The sequence below is a fragment of the Meriones unguiculatus genome, chromosome 17 (assembly GCF_030254825.1).
Source record: "Meriones unguiculatus strain TT.TT164.6M chromosome 17, Bangor_MerUng_6.1, whole genome shotgun sequence".
NCBI classification, from domain to species: domain Eukaryota; kingdom Metazoa; phylum Chordata; class Mammalia; order Rodentia; family Muridae; genus Meriones; species Meriones unguiculatus.
The window spans coordinates 39,971,183-39,990,339 of NC_083364.1; the positions used below are offsets into that span (position 1 = coordinate 39,971,183).

Here is a 19,157-nt window from a genome sequence, read left to right on the forward strand (position 1 = left end):
TAGTTGACAACAGATTTGCACAATCTATTTTCTTAGAGATGTTTATTATTCCTTAAAATAGAGTACATTCTAAAGTTACAATGTATTATTGTGCTCTGATCTCTTAAAGAATAAGAACTGACTCCTTACTCCTTTAAATTGTCCCCCTTGGTAAGACTTTACAAACACATTCAACCAAATGTTGAAAAAGAACAATAGGAACAAAGTCTTGTCACAGCTCTCACATACTCATTGTTGCTATATCTTAGGAAATTTAGAAACTTTCTTTCTCATCAAACTGAACACCATTTTTAATCTTTAAAAAATTCCTTTGGGGGGGCTGGAGAGATGGCTCAGAGGGTAAGAACACTTGCTGTTCTTCCAAAGGTCCTGAGTTCAATTCCCAGCAACTACATGGTGGCTCACAACCATCTATATAAGATCTGGTGCACAGGTAGAATGCTGTATAACTAATAAATAAATCTTTAAAAAAATTCCTTTAACATTTGACTTTAGGTGTATGGGTGTTTTGCCTGCATGCATGTCTGTGTACCTCGTGTGTGCCCAGTGCCCACAGAGGTTAGAAAAGGGCATCAGCTTCTCTGGAACTGATGTTTTAGACCATGAGCTGGCATGTTGGTGCTGGGAATTAAACCTGGATCCTCTGAAAGAGAAGCCAGTGCTCTTAATTTCTGATGCATCTCTCCAGACCCACCATTCCTAACCTTTATTTTTTTTAATATTAGTTACAGTTTATTAACTTTGTATTCCAGATGTAGCCCACTCCCTTATTCCCTCCCAATCCCATCTCCTCTCTTCCCCTTTCCAAGTGCACTGATAGGGGAGGACCTCCTCCCCTTCCATCTGACCCTAGCTTATCAGGTTTCTTTAGGACTGGCTGCAATGTCCTCTTCTGTGGCCTAGCAAGGCTGCTCCTCCCTCGGAGATGGGGATGGGGGGAAGTCAAAGAATCAGCCATTGAGTTCATTTCAAAAATAGTTTCTGTTCCCCTTACTAGGGAACCAAGTTCCCTAGTTGGATACTGAGCAACCATGGACTACATCCGAGTGGGGGTTCTAGCTTATATCCATACATGGTCCATGGTTGGAGATACAGTCTCAGAAAAGATACCTGTGCCCAGATATATTAGGTCCTTGTGGAATTCCTGTCATTCCTAACCTTTAACACTTAATTTCTGCTCATTTCCTTAAGGTGCCAAGTAACTTACAAGTATATAAGTATGTAAGTAAGTACATGAAGAATTCCTACATCTCCATATTCACTTTTATTCATCTTGAGGACTCAATCAACATTTCACCTAGATTATTGTCATCATTCTCTCTACTCTCCTTCTACTTTTGTTACTAGTTACGCTGATAAGCAAATCAAATCATATTGTTCTTGTGATTTAAAATCTCTATGCTTTTAGAAATATTATATACTCAGGATAAGAGTCATATTCTATAAGCCAATACATGGGGTCCAACGTGATATTTTCATTTCTTCTCTAATACCCTCATCCAGGATGATGCATAGCTGGTTTGTATGTGTGATACTTTGGAGCTTGAATTTCTGAGATGAAACCTCTAAAACCATGATACAAGTTTCCCTTTCTCTTTATAAACTGATTATCTCAGGGGAGTTCTTAATGGAAATCTGGCTAACCTAAAACAAAGATACCAAGAAGTGGGGTCATTGCTGGAACTACAATTGACAATACGGTAATACCAACAGAAATATGGGAGAGTGAAGATGCTGTCAATGAGGTTTGAGATAGAAATAGGATTTTTGCTGCAAATTAAACTAGAGACCATTCTTGTTATCATCATGATAAATATATGCCTTTTTTCCCTAATCCCTGAGAATTTGCAGGAGGTTGAGCTTAAATGTGAATTTATTAGCGGAAGAAACTTCAAGGCAGAAAAGCACCTAGATTACAGCATGAGTATTACTTGCTGTTTTTAACCAGACTTATAGTGAGAACCAGAAAAGAATGGAGTATAAAGATTTGCAGGTTAGTTAGAAACAGGTGCATTATGAAAGGGCAGTTGCTAAAAAGATCAATATTACTAGAAAGAAGCCAAATGCTTTGCACCTGGATGAAAAGAACAATGCCCCAGGGTGTCTCTGAAATTTATGAGAAGACTATGGACTTGGAGTTTTGAACATTTAACAATCCGGGAACTTTTAGAGGTATACTACAAGTATAGCATTGAGAGATAGATTTGAGCCTTGGGAGCTAGGGTAGAATGCTCCAGTTGGATCTGAAATGTTCCTGAAGGACCATGTATCATACCTAGCTTGGTACTTTTGGGAGGAGAGGGACCTTATAGAAGGTTTTCAGTTACTAGAGGATACCGTAGAAAGAGATTTGAGGATTCTGGTCATTCCCCTGACTATGAGATAAACTTTTTGGTTTCTTTTCTTTTTTTTTTTCTTTTTTTTTTTTTTTTTGCTATGACTAACTAAAAATAGTAAAATGAAACTGGAAGTTAAAAGAAACCTTTTCCCTTTACAGACTGATTATCACAGGCATTTGTGACACAGTACAGATGACTGACATAAAGTGGTCAGACAAAAGACATACTGCAAAGGAAAATGTAAAATAAGAGGGCACGTAGCTTATCTGAGATCTAAGAAAAAGTCTGACAAAGGCTCTGAATCACGGACAAATGAATCAGAACAAAACCTCAGTATATGGGAATGAAGCCATAGCAGTATTGAACAAAAGGAATTTGGTCATTTTTATATAGTTAATTTTTAAATAGACTGTAAATGTATAATGTAAAAGCTAAAAAAAAATCTTCATTTAAAGATATTTTGCATTGAAATGCTACATTGACAAACATGTTTGGCCAAAGTGGCAGAGAATGGCAGTGGGAAGGAGGAGAGAAGGGGCCTACTAAGTACTGTATCCCCAACACCCTTCTTATATGATTTCATTGGTGTTTTGTCTGCATATGTAAAGAGGTCAGTTCCCCTGGAACAGGAGTTATAGGCAGTGAGCTGCCATGTGGGTGCTAGAATTGAACCCAGGTCCTTTGGAAGAGCAGACAGTGCTCTTAACCGCTGAGCCATCTCTCCAGCCCCCTTATATGATTTCATAAGAGCTGGAGGAGCACAGTTTTTTATAAATAACAGAGGATTACAGGTTTGATTATAAATAACAGGAAAGGGAAATAAACACAAAATAATGATAAAAATTTAAAGATAATGGATGCTTAACAATATTAATTAAGAACATAAAAGGATAAATTAGGTGGGCTGGGAGTATAGCCCACTGATGGAGCACCTGCCCTACCATTTGCAAGGGCTTAGGCTCAACCCCAGGACCAAAAATAAAAGTTAAGGAGGAACAAGAGGCATAATAAGATCTTTTGACCATCTCTCCTTTCAGACACACCAAGCTGAACAGCAATTCATGTATTAAACTATCTTTAAAAGAGCTAAGGAAGCAAGGTGAGAGGTCACCCTACCACAAAAAGACAACTGAAGCACTCTGTCTGTAAGCAACCCTGCAAGGAGAAGAACACCTCCATCTCTGGGTAAGGAAAGAGAATTCATTTCAGTCCTCAGACCTAAAAACCAATATCAGGCCCATCCTAGTAAGTCACAGTGTTGGGCAAAGCTCCGTGATCCTTTCCCCGTGACTAATACCTGGGACCGAACCTGGGACTGGGTTAGGTCAGTTAGCTGATTGCTTCCCCCACATCTCTTGCGTGGCCAGTTGACAGAAAGCAGAACTCTCCCCACTGAGGGGCAGAAACAAAAGATAAACAAAGGCTTTGTCTTGGAGCACAGTGCCAGGCCCCCCCACACTGAGACCCAGTAAAAACTGAAGGCCTCGAACTCACAGAAACTCTAGATTGGCCCTAGCTTCTAGACCTGTGTGTGGAAGGGCCCAAACAGTTTTGAATGCGTCAGTTCTAGGGATGGTGTAAGCTTGGAGCACAGTCATCTCCTCCTAAGGTATGGGAGTTGGCTTCAGGCCAACTGAACAGCAGCCTTCCTAGCGAAGAGACTGTTGCTACAACCTCTCTCCAGTCTCCATAGGCACCATTGACATCAGAAGGCCAAAGCTCATAGACGAGGCTTTTGAACCTCCTATGTGGTTGAGATTTCTGTCCTGGTGGGACAGACTTGTGTTTTGACCTGCATTTCATCAGCTCCACTGTGAACAACAACACAGTTTAAGACTGCATGGGTCCTCGTAGCTGTATGACTCATGTGATCTAGCTTAATAACATCAACCTGAGTGGCCCACGGCCTGCCTTCCCCAACCCCAAGATGCAAAACATACTGCGAGACTTTTCTCAGTGGGGGTAGAACCTATAGCAAGCATAAGATTTTTTCCCCCCCTGGAACTCAGTGCTGGTGACACCTGATGCTGGACTGATGCTAATAGTCCCACTCCCCGGGCCTGTCTGTGATAGCCACCGTTCCAAGGGAAAACATGCAGTCCCGTTCTACTCTTTCAGCCAACAGCCTCTGGGGTTGATCATAGCAGATCTGGATCACAGGTCCACTTACAATGAGCAACCCATAGCGACATAGGCTGTGCTGTTGGGCTGGTGAAGCACAGGCTGAGAGATGACTGGGTTGGTATTCACAGACATCACATGAAAACCTAGGTGCAGTCTATCCACAGTGGGTATCTAGAGTCAGGCAGAATGCTCTGACTACAGCCTACGGTATCTGAGGCATCAGGCCTACCCTCTACCAAAGAACATACTCTATTTCTTTGTATGGGAGTTGGCTTCAGGCCAACTGAACAGCAGCCTTCCTAGCGAAAAGACTGTTGCTACAACCTCTCTCCAGTCTCCATAGGCACCATTGACATCAGAAGGCCAAAGTAGAAAACATACGTTATTTCTTTCTGAACAGAGCCCCACGGTGTATTTAGTAAAAATCTGGGTTTGGATTACCCTCTAGCATTGAAATGGGACAAGTCACCCACAGTCAACCTCTGGAAAAATCTGGACTTGAGCACCATCTAGTGTTGAAATGGTGGGAATGACCACAGGCTCAGAAAAAAAAAAAAGAAAACCTGCTTAGAATGTCTGGAGAGGGGGGAGGGGTGTCAATTAGGAAATGAAAAAGATGGCAGGCTCTTTAATGCCTTGATGATGCCACACAGTACAAGCAACAGCAACTGTCGTGAAACCGTGTACACGTACAACTCAAAATGAAATGCCAGGAACTGACTAGGAAGTAATCAGACAGGGAGCTCTCAGGTGAAGAATTTAAAGAAACTCAATAATCTCATAATCTTAAGGGAAACACAAGGAAATGGCGTAACAGCCTAACAGAAAAATTTAAAAGACACAGAAACTATTTTTATTTTTGAAAGTTGAAATCTTTGAGCTGAAAATTTATTCAGGAGAAAACTTTTAAATGCTGTACAGGAGGTACCAGTAACAGGATAGAGCGAACAGAAGAAAGAATTGATATGCTTGAAAACCTCTACTTGAAAATATACAGGTGATTGGCTAATAATAAACTATGAAGCATTGATAAAAGAAATTAGACAGGATACAGAAAGCAGAGATATCCTGTGCCCATAGAATTTCTAAAAAATTTATTAAAATGCCCACAGCACTGAAAGTTTCAGAATAAAAAAAATGAGCATTATTTTAATCGGGGATTGAGAGCACTTGTTGCCCTTGCAGAGGACCTATGTTTGGTTCCCAGCATCCATGTGGTGGCTCACATCCATCTGTAACTCCAGTTCCAGGGGATCTAATACCTTCCTCTGACCTCATGGGCACCAGTCACCAGATGGTATGTGTACATACTGCCAGGCAAAACATTCATACACAGAAAATAAAATAAATAGATCTAAAAACATTTAAAGAAACTATACAACTGAATGAGAAAGAAGTTTCAGGAATGAAAAGAAATGAAGGTTTATGGAATTTTAATATAGTGCTTTAAAAAACAAACATTTGGGTTTTTACAGCTTAAGAAGGAACCGAGAACGCCATAAAGCTTAACAAATATGGAGAAGGATATGAAATTCCTGGTACAGGAAAGCGAACAGGACCACGCAGATTTAACTCATGTCTACCACACGGTAACTTACTGCCAAAAGGCAAAAGGCAGCCACGCTGTCGCAGGAAAAAGAGAATATTCTGAAGGTAGAAAAAGAAAAGAAATTGCTAACACATAAAGATGCCCACTTCATATGAACAAAACAATTGTCTCACAAGGTTGTTATAAAGACTAAATGAGTTAATATGAGTAAAGTACTTGTTGGCATAGTTTATATCTACTTTATTTGGATTCTTATAACTTTACCTCCCTTCCAAGCTCCCAACACTAGGTAGAAGAGAAAGGTTAGAGAGGAAAGGGGCCATAGACCTCTTTAGACTTAGTTCCGGAGGCCAAGCCCAATCTTCGCAGTCAGGATATCCAACAGTCCAGCAAACCAGCAAGAGCCAAACAGGAGCAGGGTGAACTAGCAGCAGCAGGGGGCGGCAGCAGGGAGAACAGCAGCCACCTTCTTCCTTTGAGTCTGATTCCAGATCTCTTTCTTTTAACTTCTTTGAAATGGAGATATGACTTGTTATACAAAGAGGATCAAACATTTAAGTATTAAGTCACTTCAGTCCAGTCTGACTGCCTCCATTAGTCCACCAACTCTGAGGTATCTGTAGCCACTCGTCAGCAACTTCCTTGTTGTTCTACTTCCGGAAACTAATAGATGTGGAACAGTGGAGAGAAGATTAAAGTCCTAGAAACTCGGTAGATTCCGATGGGAAGGGAAACTTAGGGAGAAGCCAAGACAACGATTTCGATTCCTTCTCTACATAAACTGCTGTAATTCCCTATGGCACAGAAGACAAGGCACCACTTCTCTGATGTGACCTATGGGTCCACCTCCGGTATCTGATTCCATCTTTACAAAAGCTTCCCTGTGCGCATTATCTCATGCATGCTTTACCGTAGCCGCTTGAGACACTTATTCTCAGCTTATAGGGAAAGCCTCTGAATGGCAAGGGAAGACATCCCCACCCAAAGTCACAGAGTGGAGCAAGGATTTCATCGCTGGAATCCGGTCCTGACTCCCACGTCTCATTCCATCAGCCACGTGTCACAGCCATGAATGAAGACTTGGAATGAGGATGGCAAGGCCCACTTTTAGGAATGCTCAAATGATCTGGGGTAAAACTGAATTTCTTTCAGTAGGAAAAAGGTGACATATATGTGTTTCTGTGTGTGAACTTTATAATATTGTGATATGTCGGGCAAGGATTACTAATAATTGAACCATCTATATTTATATGAAGCATATACTCATGGTTACATACATACACCAAAGCAGGTATAAGTAGAATTAGCTGCTGTTCTGGACCCAGGACACTCTTCCTTTTTTAGCAAAATGGGGACTTAAGAGCAAACTTGTAACATGGTATCTCTTATTTGGGGGCAGGGGTGTTTCTTTCAATAAGAGAAAATATGGATTCAAAGAAATAAAATCTCACCTATACTTCTCCATATACCCTTTCACCTACTTGCTTAAGTGAGCAACTCTGTTTCAGTGTTATCTATGGTTATCGTTTTTAGCCTATCTGATGTCTGGTCCCTCAGCGGCTCTGCCACATCAGACACACAGCCACTATCCTCAAGTCTCCCATGCTCAGTTATCTGCCCAGCACTTTCCCAAAGGTTGAGTCACACCCTAGGATTAAGTCATTCCTGTCTCAGAAATAGCTCGCCCACACCTGCTTGTGACAGTATAGAAGGCAGTGGAGCTCACTGGAGAGTTCCTTCTTCCCCTTCCAGAAAGGGACAAATTCAGAGCTTCCCTTCTTGGCAAAGCTAGAGAGAATTGGCAGGCCTGGTTTTGTATGTGGTGTCTTCTATACAGAATCTCTATTCTGCCCTCAAAATTGTTTACTTTTGGTGCTGGTAAGATGGCTTCTTAGTTAAGAGCATATACTGCTCTTGCAGAAGACCTGAGTATAGTTCCTATCAAGAGTGGCTCAAAACTGCCTATAATTCCAGCTCCCAGTGATCCAACGCCCTCTTTTGGCCTCCACTAACACCTACATTTAAGTATACACACACACACACACACAGCTATACACTAATATAAATTAAATCTTTTATTTTATTCGTTATTTATAAAGTATTCTACCTGCATGTGTGTGCCTGCATCCCAGGAGAGGGCACTAGATTTAATTACAGATGGTTATGAGCCACCGTGTGGTTGCTGGGAATTAAACTCAGGACCCTTGGAAGTACAGCTAGTTCTCTTAACCTCTAAGCCATCTCTCCAGCCCCAAATTAAATCTTTTTTTTTAAAAAAAAGAAAAAATTATTTGTAGTTCAACTTCATCTTCTACACCATATCAGAAGTCTTAGAGGAACATTTTGTCTGTTATTCTATGTTTGACATTAGCAGTATCTGTATTTGTTTGTTTAAGTGTGCTGGGTACTATGTGCAGTGTCCTTAAATAAAACTGTCCCAAACCGGCTGGACAGGAAAGAGCTCAGTGAGCCTCTTAGAACTCTGGACTTCTCTATGTCCTCCTAGCCCTTCTACTTGGAAGCAGACTTACCGAGAGTGTGAAAATGAAACGTGCAGATGTTCAGAGGGAAGCAGATCCCACAGGAAAACAGCAGGCCCCAGCATGTTAAAGCTCCCCACCCCCCGCGCCGTCCCCTGACACCTGCCTGGGGGTGTGGGACAAGAAGAGCTACCCAAGCAAGGCCAGGTAGAAGAAGTTTCAGATAGTTTATTTAAAAAGCTATGACCATCATAACTGCTTGAGAGGTAAGTTTGCTGCAAACGCGGGGGGAGGGGGGATAGATGTGATCCCTGGGATGGATTAATAATATGGTCAAACAACAGGGTTTTACAACTCAGGGGACCTGTTCTGCCAGCTACTTATAGGAGAGAAAATGCCCCTCTCTGGGGCTGTTCCTCTAGTTAAAACTGGAATGGTAATACCTCCTCTTCCAGACTATGAACATTAAAGTCCTTGAGACAGCGTGTGGCATGGACTGAGCAATGTGGAGGTACATGTATGTGGAAGGGTATGGGTAATATGGTGAACCGCACATTCCACGGTAGTACAGTCCTGACTGTCACTTATCAGCTTTATACTCTTCTGCAAACTATTTACCTTCTTCAAGCCTCGGTTTCCTTCGCTATAAAATAAGCACGAACTCCTAGTACTTATTGTAGAGATTAAATAAAATTAAGTAGGTAGTATATAAAAATCACTAAGCAATAGTATATGAGACCATCCATGCCATGTTCAATAAACGTTTGCCATCATTATTATTTATTCTTTCAAAAAATGCTTATAAAATGTATGAATTCACAGTATTTAACTGGTCTACAGACTTCATTTTTATTTGCTTTTTCTGTTTGTTAATACAAAAACCGAGACAAGAAATGGATTTAAAAATCTTCTTTATCAAAAGAACCATCAGAACTTGAAGTTATTCTTGATTTCAAAATAATTTTGGGGGCTGGAGCGATAGCTCAGTGGTTAAGAACACTAGCTGCTCTTCCAGAGGACGCAGGTTCAATTCCCTGCACCCCCAAGGCAGCTCACAACTGTCTCTAAGTCATTTTAATCAACCATTATTATATGAATTATACAAATATTTTCATCGAACCTTAGTGGAAATCCTGTAAAAATAGATCTCTTTTATCTTAATACATAGAGCTACTTACTTCTATATTTGGTAGGGTTATTGCCACCTGTTCATCTTTGCCAACCTCAAGACTTCCTTCACAAGAAGTATCAATAGAAGCAGGTTTGAAGTCATCTAAAAATAGATACAAATATCAATTTTTATAAGATAGAACAATGTATTACTTCTGACTGACACAGATACTGACAGAAGCAATTAAAAGAGGATTATTTTAGTTCATTGATGTTTTTGCTTTTGTTTATTTTAATTATTTTTGTTTTATGTGTTTGAATGTTTTGCTTCCATGTATGTATGTGCACCTCTGTGCAGGAGCCCAAGGAGGCCAGAAGAGGGCAGTGGATCCTCTGGTTTGGAGTTAGATATAATTGTTAGTTGCCATGTGGGTACTGGGAATGACATTCAGGTCCTTTGGAAAGGCAGCAAGTGTTCTTAAATGCTGAGAGTCTCTTGGGTCAGTGGTGTAAGGAGTACAATCCATTACAGGCAGGGAAAGGATGTCAACATTCACACTAGTCAAAGAGCCTTAACTCTAATTAAATCCTATTTTAAATTAATGTAATTTCTGATATTTACTCACATTAAGCTTTACTACTTTTGGCGGGTCAGCCCACTTGAATAGAAGACAACCTTTCTGTAGTCACTATCTCTCAGAGCATTTTGTGACAATAATAAATGGTGTCACTGAAAACAGGAAATGTACTGACCATTAGCTCTTACATAGATGTAAAATACAATGCTGGTGGTAGCCCAAATCCAAAATTAATTCTAATGAGTTATTCAGACTCTATGTAGTGAATCTATGTTGCTAAATATTGTCATTGTTACAATTAAGTAAGTTACATGCATTAGTGCTCCTCATACATCTATGAATATAACTCATAAAACTATTATTTATTCTTTACCATGTTCTAAATAATGTGCTAGGTTTTTATGTTGCCACAAATCCTCTAGAAAAGAATGCAAAAGGTAGCTATTAGCATTTTCACATATGAATACTGTGGCTGGAAGCTTGGAGAATGTTCTCCAAGTCACATTAGTACATATTTGGTGAAGGTCACAGTTCACAGCCAGGCTTATCTGAGCATTAGTATAAAAGACAGGCAAAATTTACCCTGCATATGAGACAAAATAATAATTTATTTCAAATAACATTGGTTTGAGTGTTGGTTATAAATTAGGTTCATCTGCTCCTCGTAAATGCCCAATTCTCTATTGTATAGTTTCCATTTCTCACTGAGTTAGTAAGACTAAGGGTCACACAGGAAATGAACCTGTTCTCATGATACTGGCAAGTTTTGTTTAAATAAATCTAAAAAGATTGTGTGATAGTATACTTAATTCAATAAAGAAAGGAAAAAAAGACTGAAAACACTTTTAATGTGTTCTGCAGGACTGTGTGCAATCTAAGTTTGTTTATTCTGTGCTTATTATTATTATTATTACCCTTTTGCACATTCTTGCTTATTGTCCTTCTTGTGGCTGGATTTGACTCTGATTGGGAAAATATGCTTTCAACATTTTAAGAAATTTTGCAAAACTGGGGATGCAGCTCAGTGAAAGACCACTTGCCTAGTATGAAAGGGCCCTGAGTTTGATTTCTGACACCGTATTAATCAATCAATTAATCTATAAATAAAAGTCTTTAAAACACGTGCAAGGCACTTTTAGAAAGCTGTATTTCATTCATTTAATTTTGGATTTGTATCTGTAAGAAGAGAATGCACACCTAAGTTATAAAAATATATACATCAAGGGACTGGAGAGATGGCTCAGCAGTTACAAGCAGTTGCTGTTCTTGCAGAGAACTTGGGCCATTCTCAGCACCAACATCAGGTTGCTGACGACCACATTACAGAAGATTTGAGGCTCTCTTGTGGCTTTTGAGAGCACCTGCACACTAAGATGTATATAGGTACACTCAGGCCCACATGTATCCATGTAAAATTTAAAAATATGTATGTATCTCCATATGACATTTTTGCAAATTTAAACCTTGTAGCTTGAAAAAAAAATATTACTGCATACTGAGAAGGAAGAGGAAAAAGACATGCTACTTGGGAAAAGGGCACTGAGAGATCAAATAAGAACAGTATCTTGCTTTTTGAAAGCAAGAGAGAGAAATTGCAAGGTTTGCACAGCGCTCACTGTTTCATTGTGGGGAACTCTGGATGGTAATCCAAAGCAAAACAAATAAGGGACAACATCAGAGTTCTGTTGGTAAATCTCTTTCATTTTTTCTAACAAAACAGGCTATTTTTGCTTAATAAAGCAAAAAAATTATTAAGCAAAAATAGCCTGTTAAAAGTTTGATAAAATAAGCTTTTTATAAAGTTTAAATATATCAATGGAATGTTAAAACCATCGGTTCTTCTGCACTTACTGAGTTATTATAACTAGATTGTCTACAACCTGCACTTTGATGACTGAGTTTTAATTGGGTGGTTTTAGAATATAATGTATATAAGAAAAAGGACAGAATGATTGAGGAATGTAGAACAATGAGACAGTAAAGAAGAGCTGGGCTGGAGAAAATATGTGAAAAAAAATCTGCTTTACAGTTTATCTCACACACACACACAGACACACGCACGCACGCACTCACACGTGTGCGCGCGCACGCACATACACACACCAGAGGTCACGACTCAGTGCCGTTTCCTTTATGCTTTAGAATTCTCAGGTCTGTTATGCAAAAAAAGGAGTTTTACATACAAAATCAAGTTATATTTTTCGTACTGGCATCTATATCACTTATTTTCTACAGCGAAAAGGACCATTATAACCTTTTTTCCAACAATATTAAAGAAAACTTATTAAAATAAATTCTAGAGAGCAAAAAGAAAACCAAAGGGTTGAAATCATTGTGAGGTTAAAAACAAAACAAAACAAAACCTTAAAGAAATTAGAAAAGAAAAAAGAAAACTTTCAGTGTTTGATAATTGGTAATTACTTGGCTGACCATTAAGTCTGAAACCCGAAAGTGATACAGACTATTGGGGTAGCTGACAGCCTCTTCCACGAATACCTAAATGAGAACCCTCACCCGCCAGAGGGAGGACAAGTGAAAACCGGGAAGAGAGGACCCTACGGCCTCTCGGCATCACTTTTGCCCTGCGTCCGGCCGTCCTTTGTCCCATCTGTCACCTTTCCACGTCCGCCCCCTCCGCTTGTCGCGCGGGTCTCCCCAGCCACCCCAGCAGATCCGCGCCACAGAACTTCCCCTCCCGCCTGTCAGTCCCTCTCACACCCTCGCAGGCGCCTCCAGCAGCGGCGGGACGCCGGGGGTCCGCACCGAGGCCGGGGGACAGGACGGTGGACCACGCTGCCCCCGGGTCTCCCGGAGAGCGACGGGGCGCGGGGACAGAACTCCAGAACTCCGAGGAGTCCTTCTCCGCGCCACCCCTCCCATCCCAAGAGGTACCCCGGTGTGTGTGTGGGGGGGGGGAGGGTTGCCCCGGACCGTCCGCACTCACAGCGCACGGTGTGGAACGCGCAGCGCGGCTGCTTCTCAAAACTTTCCCCTAATCGGAGGACCCGCTCGCGACGGTCCAGGTTGGCGAGTCCGGCCGGTCCATTCATCCCCGTCGTCCGCCGCCGCAGCCTTCTGGAACGGCTGCAGAGGCTGCTAGCCTGAGCTCCGGGAGGGCCGGGCCGGTCTAGATGCGTGGCCCCGCCCCCCGGAGCTACTCCAGTCCTGATTGGCCGTCTGGAGACAGTCGCCACGCCTCCTCGCCTGAAGCCCCTCCCCTGCCCTGCCCCGCCCCCGCCCCCGCCCCTTAGACCCCCTTCCCGCGTCGCGACGCACGCAGCTCGGCGAACGCAGCTGCGCCGAGGTGCATGGTGCGGGTTGGGCCCTGAGGTGGACGGACGCGGGCCGGGGATGAGGTAACAGGCCTGAGATGGCGGCTGGGGGTGGGCGAAGGCCCCGGGGGCCCGGGGAAGCTGGGACGCAGGGCCCCGAAGCCTCGGGCACCGGCGTGGCGGGGCCTGCCAACGCGAGCGTGGGCCTCCTTGGCGCCCGGCCCGCAGGTTTGCTGTGGAAACGGACGCCTGAGGGGAGGAGGCGGCTGGGCCCAGGCCTTTGGCTCCCTGAGGTCTCGATGCCCCCGAGGCGGGTTCTGGAACCCCGGCCGCGCCCCCTCAGGTGCCGGGACCGGACTGGAAGCCTCCGAAGGCGACGCAGTTACCTTCGATGGCGGCTTTTAAAGCTTTAACCGCAGGCCTCTCCCCGCCTGGGTTTGGACCTGAGGAAGGGGGCGTTTCCGGGGGGGCGGGGAGGGTGCCTTGGAGTTTAGGATTAGGAGTAACTGACTGCTTTAGGTTTCTGGCGTTCGTTTACACCCTAGCGATTCCTGGAGGCCGTGAAGGACACGGCCTGGAACTCTTTGATTCCTCGAGGATCAGTCTAGCAACAGGGTGAGCACATTCATTGATAAGTCATTTCCCCCCCCACCCCCACCCTTGACACCTCACGGGAGCATTTTAAAGTGGGAGAAAGCGGCTATTGTATTGGAGGAGAATTCAGAGAAAATTTACAGAGAGTTGCTCCGATGGGTGGTTTTTCAGGCTAATTGTGTGACCGTCTCCTCCACTATAAAACCTTAAGCAGATTTGTCAATTTATTTTTCCAGGTGGGTGATTGTGTTTGCCTTCAACCCTTTAAAAGTGCGTGGACACTGTTTTATGTGATGTTTATGCACGAAGGTTCTGGAACCAGGATCTCTGGGTTTGGACTCCAGCTTCATACTGTCAATGCGAAATCTAACAAATGTGTTTATTATTAGAATTGGGGAAATAATGATGATATCTACGTAAAAAGTAATACGCGTCCCTTAGAATCGTTGAGATGGTTAAGTCAATTAATACGTGTAGGGAAGTAGAACAATTTGTAATACACACAGCTCTCTGAATGATTATTTAGAGTCCAGCTATACTTTAATAGTTTAAGGCATCATTGGTGGCGGCCTTTTTTAAATTCTAAATTCTAGGGACTAGGAATGGCTGCTCTGTTCACAGATGAAAATATTGGTTTAGAGAAGTGCAGGCTGTTGGTTTTATGGCTGATGTCCAGGGGATTGTTCTGTAGGACAAATGAGTGCATACGTACTTGGCACATTGATTTTTATTGCCATATTGGATAAAAGAACTTGCAACCTGAATGACCTTCAGTAAAGGGAATGTTTAAAAATATTTTGATGCACCCTTACAAAGAACAGATAGAATAATGTAGACTAGAAAGAATAAGGAAATTAACATGCATTCTGTAGGAACGTTTTGCCTCTTCTACATGCTAGGAATTTTATTGGTCTTTCTTTAAAATAGCTTTAGTGAACTTGTCTATTAAAGATTTATATTTTACTCAAGAAGAGGGTCTCACTATGTACTTCTGATTGTCCTGGGACTTACTATACAAATGCTGGCCTCAAATGCACAAAGATCCACCTGCCTCTGCTTCCCAAGTGCTGGGATTAAAAGGAATATGCCACTATATCCAACAAAGTTGTCTCTCTGTCTTTCTTTATTGAGACAGGGTTTCTCTGTGTTGCCTTGGCTGTCCTGGACTTACTTTGTAGACCAGACCAGACCAGGCTGGCCTCGAACTCACAGAGATCTGCCTGTCTCTCTGCCTCCCTGAGTCCTGGAATTAAAGGCATGTGCCACCTATCCCAGCAAGTTTTATTTTTCTTAACTGCACACTGGAATCTCGATTATGGGCATTACTTCATAGTCCTATTGTGAAGATAAAATAATTCATTAAAACCCACTTAGTATATTTTTAACTCATAATAAGACTATGTTATCAGTTTATTAAGTAAAAGTGTTTTATATTAAATGATACTTTGAGCTTCAGATACTTATGGCTTATATAGAAAAGGTTTGGTAAGAAAATTGAGATATGGACTTTTTAAATTTTAGAATTGATTCATTATGAATAGTTTTTAATTTTGTTATAGTTACATAACATTTTTGAGGCCTACTATGTTGGAGCTTTCCAAACCATCTCCACATTCAGTGATTAGGGAGAAGAGCTCACAGAACTCAGCACATATATTGCCTTAGTTGCCACTATAATTTATAATGAAGATATTAAAGTCATCAAAAGGGAAAGTCATATAGGGTATATCCAGAGGAAACCAGGCACAGTCTTCCAAGATCCTCTCCCAGTGGAATTATGGAACAGACATAATTTCTCAAGCAGAATAGTAGTGACCGCATCTGTGAAGTGTCTTCTACTAGGGAAGCTTATTAGATTCCCAGTGACCAGAACTTTTATTGGTTTGTGTTGAAAAATTGGTCCTTTATGGCAATGAATGATAAATGCCATAAAGAGGGGAGGCCTCTTGGGAAACATTGGGTTGACCATCTTTAAAAGAATTGATAAAATTTTTGTAATTTTTATAGTCCTTAAGAGAAGACTATTATAAAAAAGTAATACTCCTCCTTAGTCTTTCTTGGGTATCTTGTGGTATATGATATCTTCCACTCATGCTTTGATACTGTCTGTCATATGACAAAGCCAAGACAGCTCTCACCAGAGCTAAGCCAGTGCCCTAACATAAGTTCCTTGAACTTCTAGGATTGTGAGTCATATAACTCTTTGTAAATTACTTGGCCTCAGGTATTTCACTAAGTATTGAAATTCAGACAAAGCATATCTCAGAATTCTCAGACTCTAAAAGGAAAGCATATGTTTGCCACAAATCATTATTTTTAAAACAGTTTAGGTACAGTGACCCAGGCTTATAATAGAACAATAAAAATCCTCCTCAAATCCACATTCTGGATACTAGCCAGGGGCCAACCTTGTAAGATGACCTCTGACGAAATAGCTTTATTAAGACTTCCATATCAACTCTTATATAATCTGTTTCTCCTATATGAATTCTGTTTTAGAATTATTGTATAGGGAGTGAATGTAATGCTAATACAATTTCTGATTCTTAGTACGTTTGACTTTTTTTTTAAACTGTTTAAACATAGGTGGTAGAGAAAAATGAAGCCAACAGGTACAGACCCAAGGATCTTGTCTTTAGCTGCTGAAGTAGCAAAAAGTCCTGAACAAAATGTTCCTGTTATATTGTTGAAGTTAAAAGGTAAGAAAATACTTTTATAGTTAGGAAAGACATTAAGTAAGTATTGGTTCTATCATGATACAGTGTTAGTGTTCTGATTTGTTTAGAGAAATCTTAACAGTGTGGAATAGCATTTTTCTTTTTGCCATATTTTTAATGATCATAGTATATAAATACAATTATCTTTTAGATATGTTGAACAAAAATAAGTCTATCTCATTTTCTTTTTCCTTAGAAATAATAAACAACACCCCTTTGGGAAGCTCAGAGTTGAAGAAAGTCAAACAAGATATTTATTGTTATGATCTCATTCAGTATTGTCTATTAGTTCTCAGTCAAGATTGTTCTCGAATCCAGGGTGGTTGGGCTACAATTTCCCAGCTTACACAGATACTAAGGTAAAATGAAGCAAATAGGTTAGTTTGTTCTAATTTTCAGTAATGTTTTTTATTTGTCATTCTAATAACTGGAATCTCATGGTATGTTTGGTTGTACTTTTCTTTCACATTGTATTATGCTATTGTTGTAACTCCAGTTGTAATTGATTGTCTTAATATTTCTTTGAACAATAATCATGTTTTTTTTGTTTATCACTTGAGTCCCAATTAGCTAATATATTCTTTATTAACTCAGAAATATTTGAAGAACGAATTAACAACTCTGTACTTGAAAAACTAATGGTAGAGAATTGAATAGCCATGACACTTGCTACAAATGCAGTGAATTAGGAGCCAAAATGAAAGTGTATAGCAAAGTACTATAAAAGACTAAATATAGACACTTCAGTCACTTTGTAGTGATATAGCTTTTTAAACTGTATATTTATCAGGTAGCCCAAATCTTGTCATGAAATTTAGAAGCAGCATTTACTTTTCTACTGCTGTGTTAAAAATTAAAAGATCAAAATTATTTTTTTAAAAGAAGATGCTAAATGATAGTGTTCTCAGTGTCTGAGGTAATCTTACATTCCCATTTGATTTTAAGAAATTTATTTTTTAATTATGTCTATATGTGGGTGTCTGTGTACGGGTATGTGCACATGAATATAGGTACCCACAGAGGCCTGTGGATATCTGGAATTTGAGCTCTTGTATTTTTTAAGAGCAGCAAGTGCTCTTAAGTAACCGAGCAATCTCCCTAGCCCCATCCTGTTTGATTTTAAATAAACTATCCTCACAGGAGAGATACCTTTCATACTTAAATATTCTGACTTAGATCCTAACTTTCTAAACTGCTTAAGTCTATTTTGTTATTACATACAGGCCTAATTCAAAGTATACAGTTACAAAAAAGTTAACAAATTTATGTAATACTCTTTTATGTTTTAATTTTCAACATTTAATATTATTTTATTTTCAATAGTGATTAAACATAAGTAAGTGCTTATATTTTAGTTTTGATCAGATATGCTAGCTCATGACAATATTGGTTGAATATAATTTCTTTTATTAATGCTGTCTGTCATATAGACATGCTGAGTAATTAAATTTAAACTAAAAAGAAATAAAATCTTGATAGCAAGCATTAGCCAGTTAGGTTTTCTGCATGCTCAGTTTGTAATTGTTTTTCACTGTGTACACATTTTGCTGAAAAGATTTAGATAATAGTGCTTACTTATACTACTACCTACTTTTGGGTTGAAAGTTTGTTTTTTATTTTTGTAAAACTATTATATTAGTATTTTTATTATTGATACTTCTGAAAATACTCAACTCACTTTAAGGGTTAGCTTTAATGTGTAATTTAAAGAAGATATACTGCCAAAAAGGGCTTTTTCTTTTTAACTGTGTATTATAAAATATTCCTACTATAGGTAGGATAATGCTTTTACTGTTTTCCCTTCTGATACAAGGAATAGACAGGCATATAATTTGTGGATCTTAAGAAAGCAGTGTTTTGGAAAGAAGAATTGGTATGAAACTAAAGTGTTTGCTTTTTTTTTTTTTATCTTTGTTCCTTGAGGATTAGCCTCATCCTAAGTCTTTTTAGCTATTAGATTTCTAAAATACATCAGCTAACAGAAATTAACATGAATTATAAGCAGTTGAAGTATTCTTTGGCTTTAGGATGATTGTAGCCAATTCACTTCTCTCATTTTTCTTTATTGTAAATCCAGTGTATTTCATGCTCGCTCTTTTTTTCTTCCGCCCTCCCCTACTTTTTTCTCTCCCTTCCCCTTCTGTATTTTTGTTTTTTTGAGACAGGGTCTCACTGTATATAAACTTGGGTGACCTGAAACTATGTAAACCAGGCTGGCTTTGAACTCGGATCTTCCTATTTCTGCTTTCCAGGGTGCTGGGATCAAAGGCATTCACCTTCACCTAGGCATATCTTTCAGTTCTTTTTTTTTTTTTTCAATGCAGTTTATTCAGGAACCTTAAACAATCATCTGACCCTGGGGAAAGCCAGCCCACAGCTTAAATAGCCTCTGGG

The 19,157-nt window shown here is 40.2% G+C and overlaps 2 protein-coding genes across 5 annotated transcripts in view; one reads left to right on the top strand and one right to left on the bottom strand.

The window, feature by feature from the left end:
* Eaf2 (ELL associated factor 2) overlaps positions 1 to 13,341 on the bottom strand; it is a 29,973-nt gene extending 16,632 nt beyond the window's left edge. The window contains exons 1-2 of one of the 4 annotated variants that reach the window (XM_021664602.2): positions 13,125 to 13,310; positions 9,671 to 9,765 (exon numbers count right to left, since the gene is read on the bottom strand). In XM_021664602.2, coding sequence (XP_021520277.1) covers positions 9,671 to 9,765; positions 13,125 to 13,230 — 201 coding nt within the window. In that variant the 5' untranslated portion in view covers positions 13,231 to 13,310. Of the gene's footprint in view, positions 1 to 9,670; positions 9,766 to 13,124 lie in introns of all 4 variants that reach the window. The other 3 variants (XM_060370347.1, XM_060370346.1, XM_060370348.1) reach the window with 3 other exon arrangements.
* Positions 13,342 to 13,410: 69 nt separating this feature from the next.
* Positions 13,411 to 19,157, top strand: part of Iqcb1 (IQ motif containing B1) — a 46,591-nt gene continuing 40,844 nt past the window's right edge. Inside the window, exons 1-4 of the mRNA XM_060370345.1 lie at positions 13,411 to 13,536; positions 13,998 to 14,067; positions 16,633 to 16,745; positions 16,960 to 17,122. Of these exons, the coding sequence (XP_060226328.1) occupies positions 16,646 to 16,745; positions 16,960 to 17,122 (263 nt within the window). The 5' untranslated portion in view covers positions 13,411 to 13,536; positions 13,998 to 14,067; positions 16,633 to 16,645. The remainder of the gene's footprint in view (positions 13,537 to 13,997; positions 14,068 to 16,632; positions 16,746 to 16,959; positions 17,123 to 19,157) is intronic.